The 14904-nt window shown below is 35.5% G+C and overlaps 1 protein-coding gene across 4 annotated transcripts; it reads right to left on the bottom strand.

Annotated features, from left to right (window-relative positions):
- Positions 1–10753: 10753 nt before the first annotated feature.
- On the bottom strand, positions 10754–14564 carry LOC106129053 (uncharacterized). 4 transcript variants are annotated; one of them, XM_013327490.2, is made up of 2 exons: positions 14240–14564; positions 10754–12459 (listed from the first exon to the last, which is right to left on the bottom strand). In XM_013327490.2, the coding sequence occupies exon 2, from the start codon at positions 12451–12453 to the stop codon at positions 11956–11958; it is 498 nt and encodes a 165-aa protein (XP_013182944.2). In that variant the 5' UTR covers positions 12454–12459; positions 14240–14564; the 3' UTR covers positions 10754–11955. The 4 variants fall into 4 exon arrangements, with proteins under 4 accessions (XP_013182944.2, XP_060800644.1, XP_013182943.2 ...); XM_060944661.1 differs by lacking the exon at positions 14240–14564 and adding an exon at positions 14108–14237; XM_013327489.2 differs by lacking the exon at positions 14240–14564 and adding an exon at positions 13692–13885.
- Between the last annotated feature and the right edge of the window lie 340 nt (positions 14565–14904).

Below are 14904 nucleotides of genomic sequence, written 5' to 3'. Positions count from 1 at the left end.
CCTTATTTCAAGACGCTTTATACTTAAGTTCGCTCATTTTCACAATTTACGCTTTTATTCTCATTAAAACTCCTTTTTCGAACTGAAATATTAATTAATTGAGGCTTTAATGAATTGTTAATTAGCTAACTTTTTATACGCCTTTCTGCAAAAAGCAGACTACTTTCCTTCTTGAATTTTATTAATTAGGTAATTTGCAGTAATAATATACAAAATAAAAACATACAATAAATTTACAAAGAGAATTAACAACATTTTGTGATTAACCGACTTTGATTTATTTCTCAAAAGCCAAATAGCTACCTAAAACTGGCAGCTATAGTTAAGAAAACAATGTCAATTATGAGATACATTTAAAACTTCTCAAATTCTGTGTTAAATCTCAAATTCAAAGAGGTAGAAATTTCTCTCTCAAAGTAAGAACTTTATACCTTAAACCTCACCGTAATACAATTACAATAAATATTATGATTCCGAGCGTCTTCATTGTGAATTCCCGCGTTCGCTCCGTTCCCGGGAACAATGGCAAACTTTCATCCCGGCCCAATTTGATTGTCCTGAATTATCGCGGCTTCTCTTTTGCTTTGAACTTGCTACTTTGGAATTATGTAAGACGTTATGTTCTGTTGTGGTTTGGTTTATATTTCTGGTTGTTTTATTTGCTTTTTCGTTTCCATCGTAAAGAAACCGATGCTTAGCTCCCGTGTGTTTTTAATAATATCTCTTTGTGTTCGTCATAATTGCTTTGTTACATAATACATCCCTTTTCTTTTTTGAATACCTTTAAAAAAACAAAGAACGAATGTACTTGGTCTTTGGTTTTCTTTACTTTATACAAGTGTACGTTTCAAAGAAAAAATCACGATATCTCACATTGATATTCATCTCTATAAGTAAGTAAGTATTTAGTAGCTACATGTATCAGATGTTACCTTATCTATAATATTAGATTGCATTTACATTTAACCAAATGTAACTATAAGAAAACTAAAAGCGTTTGTAATCGTGCATCTCCTTCTATATATGAACTGCACATACCTAAAACGTTATATTTCTGGTAAAATTTTTCGCATGAAGCTTGCTTGAAAACTCGTAACATCACTACATAGTATAAAACAAAGTCGCTATTTTAGTCTGTTTGTCTGTATGCTTAAATCTTTAAAATTACGCAACGGATTTTGATGCGGTTTTTTGTAACAGATAGAGTGATTCAAGAGGAAGGTTTTATGTATAATAACATTTATAATTTTTCACCCGTGCGAAGCCGGGGCGGGTCGCTAGTATAGTATATATTGTACATAGATACGTGCACCATGCTGCATCGGTGCACGCCCGGCATGTGGCCATTATTGCATTCCTCGTGAATGCAGGAATTTGAAAGGTGTTGCCTGCTGACGTTACAACTATTTCGTTACACTTTTGTTTTATTTACTTGCAGTTTTAAGCGTCAGTTTTCATAAAAATGTCTTGTATGAGAATACCTATAAATTTCCTTTCATCATTTCTCTACATTATCAATGCTTGCAGGGTCCTCAAAGGCAATAGGCTAAACATTACATTTTGGGAATTTGTAACTACGCCCTTGTATTTAAATTAGTAGATATTGAATGTTCATAATAAGATCTAATCGTACGTCAAATGAAACAGTAATGATCATGATTTGCTGCACGCTGCTTGCCTTACACTACCTCGTCTTGGGAATACACAATACAAAGCTATTATTTATGAAAATATGTTTGAGGGAAATTGCTAAATCCCCAATATTAATATGATGAGCCAACAAGCGTGCCCCGCGGCGGGCCCGGCGGATGAGCGGGATACGTACAAATACATCTCCTACTTAAATACGCCGTAATTATGTTTGCTCAGTCTCGCTCGAAAGGATTCCAGCCATGACTCGTCTTTATTAAATTTACTGAATTTTTCCTTCCTCGTCTGGAGCTGCTCTCGACCTAGCAAAAAACATCAAAACAAAATCGCCGTTGTAGTATATCAGATTCTGTATAAAAACGTAGCTTCAAAACTAAGCTGTAATCTGTGGGAATACACAGTGAATTGAATTGAATCATCTCTTCAGAGATTACATCAAAACGGTCTCACCTAGAGTGAGTTCGAACAAAAAGCTGTACGGCGGCGTGAGCGAGGGCGGCGGTGCGCGGTGCTGCCATCTCGCGCGTTGCTAGGAGACGCGGCGATCAATACAGCCTCCGCCGGGCCGCCTAATTACCCCCCCGCCCTGCTCCCGCCCCGCCGCCGCCCCGGGATCTCTTCGTCTCCCTCCATACCGCACCCTGCCACCTTTAAATATCGAATGATAGAATTCACATTCAATTTTTATTTTATTTGTTTGTTTATTTAGATGAATTCTCTTTGTTATATCCTTTTTTGTGATGACAGTTTCAGGTGTTCATTATACGGGCTTTATATGAAGCAAAGTAATGTTTGATCTCTTTGAAACAAAGCCCTGCCCTGATGTCAGCTCGATGGAAATTTATAAAATATGGTGTCGTTAAATCCTTTGTGTGATATCGATATTGGGGATGATAAAAAAAGATATTACCAACATACTGTGTGCGTTAATCATGATTATTTTATAATACACAGACGAGACAATTTATTTCAACATTATAGGCATAGGTACATACCTAACATATTTATTTTATAAGATATAGTCCGCCAATAAGATCCTATTAAGTAAACATATAGGCCACATTCAGCTTTTTGGCTTAATGATACAATTGAGATTCAAATAGTGACAGGTTGCTAGCTCATCACCAAAATGAAGGATCCCAAGTTTATAAGTTTACGACACCCATGAGAACGAAATGGAGTGGTCCTTTTCTTTTTTATACGGCTGCCTGGATCCACACGGCACACGCAGTAAAAATATAAATTGTTAAAAGTGTAAATGATATGCACATTAACTCCGGGAATGCCCTCTTATGCTTCATAAAGGAACCATATGCGCTGCGGTGTGGGCTGAGCCTTTTTATATGTCAGTCAATCAGTCAGTGCACTCTTTTATTACATAGGTAGGTATATTAAGTTTAAAAATATTTTATAAATCACATATTTACGAGACACTCCGTGCTCATAAGAATAAAACACGAAACCAAAATCACTGAAAGATGAACATCTTTCATCTAGAGTACATATTCTACATTTTTTAATGTACACTAAAGTTTTAAATAAATAAAATAAAATAAAGAACGTAAACGCCTTTAAAAAAAAAGATTTCTACACTCTCAGTTGGCAAGGGAAACCTAATTTTCCGTGTTTTATCTGTACGGCCACCAGGTGTATAATGCCCGTCGGGTAATATATTAGCCTTAATGCTCACTTTGATATATTGTAATATAATATGGGTGGGTCGCCAGCTGCCCCGGGCTTGTGGAATAAAGTTTCAGGCTTATTCAATTTCACTGCTCACTTACTCCTTTGCAGGGTGACTTTGAGACTGTATCCCAATTTTCTGTGCATTTATTTCAAGCTAGAGAAACGCCACGACAAAATGTCTTGTTAATTTTCCTTCGCCCACGAATTCCGTGAATTCCACTTTTAGTGCTTTTTTAAGTAGACTACATAAGGAACTTAACCTACATATTAAATTTCTAATTTCTAGACCCAGCTGTTTGGACAGTACGTTGTCATGGTCCTTAGTTAGTATGTTCCTTTTTTATGTTTTATTATTCAAATAAAGTGTCGATCGGCTCTACCTGTGTGGTCTACCTTACCCCTTGCATAAAATTATTACTAATGAAGATTAATGAACAAATATATTGACATTCATCTAACTCCAAAATATGGGTCTTTATCTGATATTAATACAAATTACTAAGTCTACTACTAAACTATCCGTCAGTTATTACTTATACGTGTAGGTGAAATAAGGGAAAAAGAAGTTTTATATTTTATAAGTTAAAACATAATAACACAGTCAATTCCAAAAGTTCGTTTCCATTATGACCTGACCGGGGATCGAACCCAGAACTGGTGACTCAAAGGCAAAGGCCTGAAAACCCGATATTAGAAACTTAAACGGTTAATTACCAGAATAAATAATCAATGTTGCCAGGTAGCATTTCTGGTCAATTTGCCGTATGTAGTAGGTAGGCGTTCGGTTGTATGATCGGATTGTACCGCTATCTCCCCTTGCCGATCAGAATGAGACGTGAGTGGGCGTCTAATCGGGAAACTGGCCAAAGAAACGAAAACAACAGTAGTTAGTTACGTAGATAACACTACATAGTATGAAACAGTCTCTTCCCACCTCTGTCCCTATGTCTGTATGTATGTATGCTTAGATCTTTAAAACTAAACAACGCAACAGTATGCAGTTTTTTTTATAGATAGAGTGATTCAATAAGATGGATTGTATCTATAAGTGCTACCCGCGTGATGCCGGATCGGTAGTGCTCAATATTGCTTGGTTGCATCATAGAAGTTCCAAAAAAAAGCCTAATATATTTGGAGTCATAGCCCTTTTCAAAGAATGTTGACTCTGCCTACCCTGTAAAGGATAAAAGCATGATTGTATGTTTTTTAACACCTTCATTACGTAACCTTAAAATGTAGGACGGAATATTATTCCAACCTGATAAGAGAAATTGTTTCTGAAAGCAGACTAACGTTGATGCATTACCTAGAATCAATTTATTTTCTCCATTTGGTAAGGGGTAAACACATCTTAAGTGTACTTTAAAATTCAACTACTGAAAGCATCTTAAGATCAGCTAATGCAGTTTGAAGCAGGAACACTCATTGAAGTATATTGAGTTAGGTGCTCGTCGACAGCGCTGTGGGATGCTTCTATTCAGCAGATAACCAGACATCTATTATGTTATGTCATCCGTAGCCTTGATAGTGTTAAATTATCACCGAAAATATAATATATACAACAATACATAAAATTACGTCTTAATCCCTTACAATAGATAGCGTCAAAAGTCTTGATATGACTAAAAAGCCACGCTCATTTGTTTAGCACAATGATGGATTGAGATTTAAATAGTGGTAGGTTACTAACCCATTGTCTAAAGAAGAATACTCGTATGAGAAAGAATATTTGATGGTCCCTGGTACAATCAGATTAGGCTTTATAAACGCTGACTAAGGTAATACCTATGCACTTTCGCCTGCAACAACCATATGATCTAATTTGGAGACGGATGCCAGTCACTTTTATCATCAGACTGCATTGTTTACTGGAGATGTAGATGGTTGGTATTCAAACTAATGTAAGTACATAAATTCCACCTCATGCACATCACGCATTATAACCGGTCACTTTCCGATTCAATTATGTACTATCTGAATATTACCATCGTGTTTAAATATCTGAAGAAAGTCTTGCGCTTGGTTGATCCACGCGCTATATTTTTACCTATTACAATCCTTTACGTTTCCAAATTATGACTGTTACATAGCGACAGAAATTACGGTTCGTTACTCTGTTTTGATGAGATGAAACATTTTTTCATGCTAATTTATCACTGATTTGAATACGTTCCTTATAGATGGCGAAATCTACTTGATTCTAAGATTTTTTTCCCGTTCCAAGAAAGATCTGCCTTGAAAATATATTTTCACTCCACCTGCTTTCCATCATTACCTCGTATAGTAAGCAGCCTATCGGGTGCTCATCAATTCGTTCAATTTTTTGTTTCTTATTTTACTTGGTCTTAACTTGTAAAGGCGATAATAAACGATGGAAATCATAATTAATAATAATCGACTGAAAGATTTTACGCTAAAGCTTTGTTGTGTACCGACCTTAATATATGACTTTGGAAAAAATAGTTGGGGGACTAAACCAATAGAGGTGTGGCCAATTATCAAGCAAGCAAGAAGAGATTCTTTTTATTTTACTTAGCCAGAAACCACATCGTTTACTTGTAATGTACCTAATTACAGCCTCAGCTCTTAATAAGATGTTGGACACGCGTTACTTAGGCATACAGGCGTTAAGGAGATAGCACTTATTATTTCAAATTATCGATAGATTTGTAACGCGGTAATGAATCATCATTATGTTATCTGATTGTATTTACTCTTAAATCTTACTAATGTTATAAAAACTAAAGATTTTACTTAAGTCATTAATTTACTCTTTCACAGCAAATTACTTTTTATCCCAAAATTCCCACCTTCTAAAAGCCGTGTGGCTCCTGGGTCTTTAAAATAGGAACACTCTATATCTTTCATATGGATGGAGTTAAAGACCACTTAGAAAAAGGGTAATAAATGAGTTTCTTTTCGAAAGCAATGGGCTAGCAACCTACCACTATTTATATTTCAATTCCATCATTTAGCCATGCTAGCATGCTAGTAACCTTTCACTATTTGAATCTCAATTCTATCAGATAGCCAAACAGCAGATCGAAGCCTATCAGTATTTTCAAAACTGTTGGCTCTTTAATGTCTACCACATTATACATACATATGGTCACGTCTATGTCCCTTGCGGGGTATGACAGAACCAACAGTCTTGAAAAGACTGAATGGCCACATTCAGCTATTTTTCTTAATTATAGAATTGAGATTCAAATTGCGACAGGTTGCTAGCCCTACGCCTAAAAAAGAATCCCAAGTTTGTAAGCCTATCCCTTAGTCGCCTTTTACGACATCCACGGGAAAGAGATGGAGTGGTCCTATTCTTTTTTGTATTGGTGCCGGGAACCACACGGCTACCACATTATCTTGGCATCTGAACTAATAATATGTGTATGGAATAAAATAATTAACTCATTAATAAAAAATACGTTGACCAGTCATTCAGTTATTCTTATATTGATGGAAATGTACCGTTCGTTGATCGCTGTGCAATCGCAACTTGTATAAACCTACTTCTAATCTTAATGCTTTCGTTTTGTGGAATCGGAACATACATTGGAATTACGTTCATTTTGAGAGCACTGGAAAATTCCGCAAGCGTTTATTTGCGAATCCATTTTGCTTCCTTCGACTCGGGTAAAGGTATTCGCATTTTGGTCTATTCGCATTTATTAAGGTGAGAGGGATGAAAGTGTGTATTAAAAAAATACACTTACCTTATCAAATGGCAGTTGTTAATATTGTGTTGAAAAATTAAGCTTTTATTTTCATATTCATATATTTTATTTTTAAACTAAGTGGTTGGACATTGGTCTTAAAATTATATGCTCTATACAGACTTTCATACCACACCAATGACCGCTACTCCAGTGGATAAAATTGCAATAAACTTTTATGACGCCATATCATCTTTTGAGATGTTAAGTCAGGGTTTCTTTAGCCTATTTCTTCTACCTGGGCCCGACAGCAGTGGCAGGGTCAGATATTTATTCTCCGGATAGGACAAGTTGAAGGTGGACAGAGTCGCAAGGACTCTCAGAGAAGCAGCAGCGAGAGTAAGTTATAAATATGGTGTTGTTTGTATGTAGGTAAGTGACATATAAGTAGTTAGTTGAAATAGTAAACCGTATGCCGTACTTTTTAAAGAAAATATCGGTATAATATGTAACAAAGATAAGATATAATTACTTTGATAATATCCCAGGTTGTGTGCTGTGCAGTTAGTTGAAGGCGGGCAGAGTCTCGAAGACTCTCAGGGGTGCAGCGGAGCGGAAGCTGTATGCCGTTCTCTTTGAAGCAAACATCGGTATAATTGGATTGCCTCGCGATTCTAAGTAAACAACCATTCGAGACGAGCCAGGCGCTTTATAAGCGACTATACACTGGTACTTTGAAATTAATGATGGATATTTTTTATTTTTCTGTTGATCGATCAAAGATCGATGTCGCCGAGTCGTTCCTTGCCTGTAGGTTTTGTAGAAAAAACGAAATCTGTTGCCAGCCGTGATATCTGCTCGAGACTTATAGACTTAATGCTTTTAATACTTAATTGTAATTGATCTGAGAAAAATTAAATCAAACAAAGCAAAAGCAGTTGTAACAACAAGCTATACTTACCAAATCTAAAAACAGCTTGATAAAATAAAATAATAATATGTTAATACAGGTACACGCATCCACAGCTATTATTCGATTTTGAAAAAGACGTCCTTCAATAGTTAAATAACTCGCCACTGCCTAAAATAAGCTAATAAAGAAGTTTGATTGCCACAACAACAGAAAACAAAAGTTAAAAAAACTTAAACCAGACATCGCGTAATATTGGAATTCTTTAAAAAAATGTTAAAGGTAACGAGTTTCCTCGTACAAGACAGCAATAAGGTTTTATTTTTCGCTTCGAGCACTCCGTCTAATGGTAAACTTGAAAGGATATTTTTCTTAGAACCAAACCCTATTTTCGTTTCACGCTGTCGCCTCCTCGTAAATTGCCTTTAGAAACAACAAGCAATACAGTGAGCGCCTTAGTATATATATGTACTCAGAGTGAAAAGTACTGGAAAAGCGCTGAGATGTTTCTTTTAACATTTCCTGAAAAGTTTTCTCAATAAACTTGGCGAGTACTTCTGAACGTGCCCGGTGTTTCCTTTTAAATTAAGTCCTAAGTGTATTGGAGCTGCTGCTGTTAATATTTTCTCCTATGGCAGCATTTATTTATTTTACCAGTTTTGAAACAAAATCGTAATAACTTTATAAATTTCGTTTGGCGTCACACCGAAAAAGCACAGCGTTAAAAAACTATATTACTGCACTGTATTGATAATCAAACCATTATAGCTATCCAATTTGTGTTTAAGCAAAATTCTTTTAATTTTTCAGACGTTTGAAACCGCTCAAGTAAAATTTGACGTAAACCTTGCTGCATTTAGACGAAATCAAACATATTAATTTAAACATTAAAACACTTAGGGTTTCATAATATTACCATAGTCAGTAATGTAACTAAGTTAAATGATCTAATGAAACAGGTTAAAATAGACACTCACATCGTATGTTAGCTTAGTCAGTGAAGCCAGCCGATGGTCGTCGAATTAATTTCTCAATGAGTAGAAAAAAATAAAACCAATATTAATTAACATTTTTTTATTGGACACAATTTACTTAAATATTTAAGTACAAGGAATAACGTACAATGACCTCCCAAGTTAATTAATATGCGAATTAAACTGAACCGAGATTACTATGTGAACACTAACCAATATAATCAAACTCTTATTTTAAATATTAGATAATATAGTTTCAAATTAAGATGCCATATGAAAAGACGACAAGAAAAAAGTCTCTTGAACTAGAACGAGGCTAGTAAAAATATATTGTATCAAAGTTGACACAAGTAACATCGGTAAAAATTTATACTATCGAGATTGTAAGAGACTTTGATTGTGAGACAGATTTCAAAGCAAGGGTTTACAGACTATCATAGTAGAGTATCATATATTTAGAGATTTTAACAGTAAATTAGGTTCATAAAATAAATCAGAGTTAAGCTTAATAACACTTCAGTTTAAAATATACCCTGATTCAAAACGCGAAGCTTAGGGAGGAGGTTATTAAATCTCAAAGTATTAACATAGTTTGGCATATCTAAATATATCCTAAATAGCAATCTGTTAATAACATTTTAAAATTCAACGAGTTGAAGATCTAAATAAATAATAGTTACAATATTTCTCTATACTAACTTAAGAGATCAAAACTTTAATCAGGTAACAAAATCATTTTGGATAAGTTTTATTTATAAATACAAGGTCAAACTAAATGGGGTCTTAATATTGAAAACGACTATTCAATATATAAATTGTTATCTATGTGACAAACTTTTACATATTTTGTATAAAATTCTTTTAAAAAATCTGATTGCTAAAAATATTAGGACCCACATCAGTGCGACCCTAACAAATAGTCCTGTGACTATATTTTCTAAGTTTCTTTTTTCTACAAATCTAAACGACTTACTTAATTTATAATAACGGTCCAACCCTTTCCATCTAATATCACCTTTCACCGTATCACATATATTCCCATACCATCTTTAAAAAAAATATATATAAAAACGAAACTATATACCGATGATAAAATTTTGTGCATTTTATAATTTAAATTTACTAGATACTTACAACATTGGACTGAATCAAACAATAATTTAAAAATATTGCAGGATAATTGAAATCTGGGTTGCGCTGTAATATAACAAAAGTAATATCTTTTAGTACTATAAAAATACTATCTGGTAATAGCATCAATCTTTAAAAGTAGAGAATTATTAATAGTACTAGACTATACGTAACAATAGGGATAATTGAAATCTGGGTTGCGCTGTAATATAACAAAAGTAATATCTTTTAGTACTATAAAAATACTATCTGGTAATAGCATCAATCTTTAAAAGTAGAGAATTATTAATAGTACTAGACTATACGTAACAATAGTATCTACTGAGATTGTACAGATGTCGTGAACCTGTCATACTGACGCAAACACAGAGCGGACACCGCAAAACTACGCAAACACAGAGCAAGGCACTATGCAAACGAGTGTATACCTAAGTGTGTCACTGTCGGTACAAACCTGAGGTACAATCGGACGAGTCAATGTCATGTAGCTGACGCCTCTTTTAATGATCTCAATTACAATATTCCGAAATGATACTCTCATTTTTATTACCTAAATTGTATTTTTAAATCTGCCGTGTCCACATGGCGTTAGTTGCAGTTGCGTTTTGACCTCGGAGAAGAGCCCGAGGTACGCCTGTGACCACGACACTGAATTAGGTAAGACAGGCTTTTTCACGAAGCGAATCCTTCAGACCTCCACAAACGTTGCATATCTTGCAATTCTCACGAAAAATACTTTTGTCCTGAAATTACTACCGGAAACTATGTTCAAAATACATTGTTTATTCGGGCTATCTTTGGCTATTACTACTTCGATCGTATAAAATATGTTATTGTTGGTACAGAAAAACTAATTTTACAATTATTACGTTTAGCCTCATACAAATACATATATTGTGATAGCGATATTTTATTTTAATATACACATAAATTTTACTAGTAGGTATTATTCCGACACGCTGGAGATGCAACCTTGATTCGACATTGCCAAATCAATCGTTAACAGATTTCTTTGCTACGATACTTTAAAAAATGATAAATAAATATGAAACTAAACGTTAAATATCAAAAATTATGAAAAATAAACATACAATTGAATTGTCGGTTAGCATGAAGGCATCTTGTTAGTACAGTTTTTTAATTTTAATATCCTTGATTTAATACCTAGGTATGTTAATGATTGATTTAATGTGTAACATGTTACCTTTTGCAATACTGCAATATTTTGTTAAGATTAAGTGTTTAGTGATTATAAATCAATTACAATTATTTGTAGGCTTATAATACGGATACAAAATATTTCAACAAATATTAAAATAATCATTTTCTATCTATCTTTGTCTTTCCGCCTACTTATTGATTACGCGATTTTTTTATCTTATCTTTGTTATATCATTAACAGTTCACCTGTCTTTTTATTTTATATTAATACATATCCAAAATCTAAGGGTTCAAATTTTTACATTCGGTACTAATTTGTGCTAAGAACAGATACGATAAAAATACTCCCTTTTTCTACTATCACAGCCCTTAATTTTAGCAAGTCGTTTATACGTTCATTATACAACAGGATTTAAACTATAAATAGCAATTAACAAACATTTTTATTTGTGACGTTGTTAAGTAAATAAGTACTTAATAGTTCCGCAGCAGCAATATCTTCAAATGTTTATACTTATGATCAATAAAATTAAAAATTGTTATAAATATCTATTCATTATTCATATTTGAGCTTATCCCTTACACTATCCAATACATTTCAAAATTTTAAAAAATCTATTTATTTGTTTTTATCCGAACCAATTATAATTACGATTGTGTTATGCAATATCTATTAAAATAATTTTGTTGAGATTTAAAATAATTATGACGAAAAATTCTCAGTTTGGATCCTTTCATCAAGTTCCTCGGTATAATTTTCCCAAGTGGAACTAGACTAACGGTCTCGCAGTCACGACAGTTGAAACATGAAGTGATAGAACTGATCAAAGTTTACCGGTTCCATATCTCTTTCCTTCTCTGACTTCTCTAATAGTTCCGGATTTCTCTTCAAGAAGTTCCTCACCCAATCCTCACCAGCCATTCTGCTGTTCATGTCAAATGGATGATTTAAATTGTTATCTTCAGCATATTGGAAGGCTAGTTCTCTTATATCCCGACGGGAGACTCCCATAAAATATTTCTCCATGCTTTTTATATAACCAACTAAATCTTTTTCCTGACTCTCAGTGAAGACTCTTCTGTAATGCCCCATTAAGGGCTTAGGTTCGTCAGGTTGTGTGTACCTTATTTTGCTGGCTCGCCTCTGAAGAGTCGACCTCGGGATGTGGTAAGTCCTGGCGGCCAGTTTGTAGCCCATCTTACCTGACACGACGGCAGCCACGGCCCTCGCCATGTCCTCTTCATTCCAAGATTGTCGTCCACTCATTCTTTCATACTTTCTAACCATTGTGTCCTGAAATTGTTAAAGATACAACGTAAGAATTTGTGAACAGTCAGTTACAAAATTCATTAACCTTTGTACGTGTTACCTAACAGTCTTGAGCTAAGGGCAAATATTGAGAAGCGTGTTTGTATTTTTGATGTTTGACTGTATCAGTGGTGTGTACAGTATGACTGTGCGGCGAAGGGTAACCGCAGTCTACCGGTTTGTGGACCACGACCAATGCCGAACCGAGGTGAATAAAAAAACACGTCGCAAGACGCTCTAGAGGTTATTCTGTCGCCTTTGCCATTATCGTTTCATCTATAGAGAATTACATAAAATTTTATAAGGGGCAATGTCGATTTTGTAAATTCGTTTATGGGCGTATAACTATAAATATATAATAGATTCAATATAATTTTCTAAATCTTAATTATCAATACTTGTGTCATTGACGAAAAGGAAACCACTTGTCCTTACTCCGAATCGGACAAAGCCGAAAGTTAAAGTTGACAAGTTTGGCATCAGAAATCGCGGAAAGACAAGTTTCGCACGATAATAAAACTGGTCCACTTCGTAAGTACTTTCGATTTTTATTGTTGATAAGCGTGAGAGGCCCTTGGTGTGTGGCTGGCAACGTCGCGGACTGATAGCATTGCGATAAAGCATAGGTTTTCGTGATAACTCGGGACACGACACGACTCTTTGTTACACGCGTTCGTATCTCAATCCCACTGTTGACGCAATGTCGACTTCTAATGTGAATCATGTGCGAGTACGTTTAATTTTGGTCTTTATCGTCTTAGAAATAAGAAGCCAACAAGATGTGTTTACGCCTTCGCACGAACTATTTCCAACTGTACGTTAACTTTGTTGTTTACAATTTACAGTGTCTAGTATTCTGATAACTTACTAACATATCAGGACAATTTAAACAATGACCCTATCTGCTGCACTGATGTCTATCGTCTGACATTTCTGCAATATTCTTTTAATAACATGCAAATAAAGGCAGTGCAACCTTTATGCTTGGCACCTAACAAAGTTAGTGAGAGCACGATCTATCATGTCTGTTGCTTTTGTATTAATTAGCAGAAAGTAAAGAAAAATAAGAAGTTATAAATTTTAAACTATAACTTAAAACAAATGAGTTTGTAATTAATGTTCAACATTCCATTTGATAATAGCCCCTGTCGTTTGCGCGGACGTCATCGTGTGTCAATGCCAATTATTCGTTTCAAAACCGGGAATTCTCTACTCACATAGACATTACACGTCGTCCTTGAGTGACCTCGTCATATTTTTTATCTGTCAAAAAGAAGAACATCGACTGCGGTCAGCTGTTTGTGTTTGTTCCGTCGAGTCTATCAACACATCTCTTCACTATTTTACTTTTTACTACACGACCCAACACAGACGCGTCGCATTCATTGCTGGGTGATGACTATCATAAATCTAAGACTACGAGACCTTAGCAAGCAATGGAAAGGGAATCGAGAGCGAGACGAAACGAGTGAGACCGCGGTAGCGGCGCGAGTACGGCATGAGCCGAGGTTACTCCGACGCGTGACTTGCAAGGTCTCCGCTGCATTGCACGATGCGCCAAGGTTGATTCGACATAGAAACCTTAAGGGCTATTATGTAAAAATAGAATCCAAATAAAAATGCTTAAACATACGTGTAACATATGCAGTAGAAGTTTCCTCGCGGTGCAGCGGCTGGAGGTGAAATCTGCATCGGTCGTTGTCGCGGTGCATGGTTGCAATTAGAGAATAGTGCATAAGTGTAGTTGGAGGTGAGTGTTACTTACAGTACGGGCATGTGTTAGATGCGGAGACGGGTGTGCGGCGGCGGGCGGGGGTGTGGAGGCGCAGACAGGTAGGTCTGGTGGCTGGCTGGTGCGGAGACGACAGCGTGCGGCCAGGCGGACGGCGCGCGCGGCACTGGCGCGGGGCCCGTCTTGCCCCGCCGCCGGCCCTGGCGCGTGACGTCACCTGGCCCAGGGCCCGCGACGTCTATTTTTGTCCACAACTAATTATCTAGATCCTTTGTTCAACTCGAGCAAATATGACTGAAAAGGAAATCTGGTTATCTTTATCCACTAACGCGTCAGCACAATCGCACGTCACCACGCTACATACCTATGCAGACCTATTTATTTGCAAGCGATTGCCAACTGCGAATTGTGATAGCATGAATCATGATATTTTAAGTGATTTTTTTTACTATTTTTTGACAGCATAATAAAGCCAAAGCTTTTCCAAAATAAAGCCTGTTCCCACGCACTAACATAAATAATCAATGTTGCAAATAAATCAATCAGATATTTAACGCATATTTACTCAAATCGACCAAGTATCCCTTTTTTTATATATTAATTATCAAGTTCAAATCAAAACCTACAATTTACCTATTATTGTATTTACATAATAGAGACAGAACTTGTTAAATTAACAATTTTAAATAAATGCTACC

This window comes from Amyelois transitella, chromosome 2 (assembly GCF_032362555.1).
Source record: "Amyelois transitella isolate CPQ chromosome 2, ilAmyTran1.1, whole genome shotgun sequence".
Classification (NCBI taxonomy): domain Eukaryota; kingdom Metazoa; phylum Arthropoda; class Insecta; order Lepidoptera; family Pyralidae; genus Amyelois; species Amyelois transitella.
The sequence above is the reverse complement of the archived record's forward strand: the minus strand, read 5'-3'. Positions and strand labels throughout refer to the sequence as shown.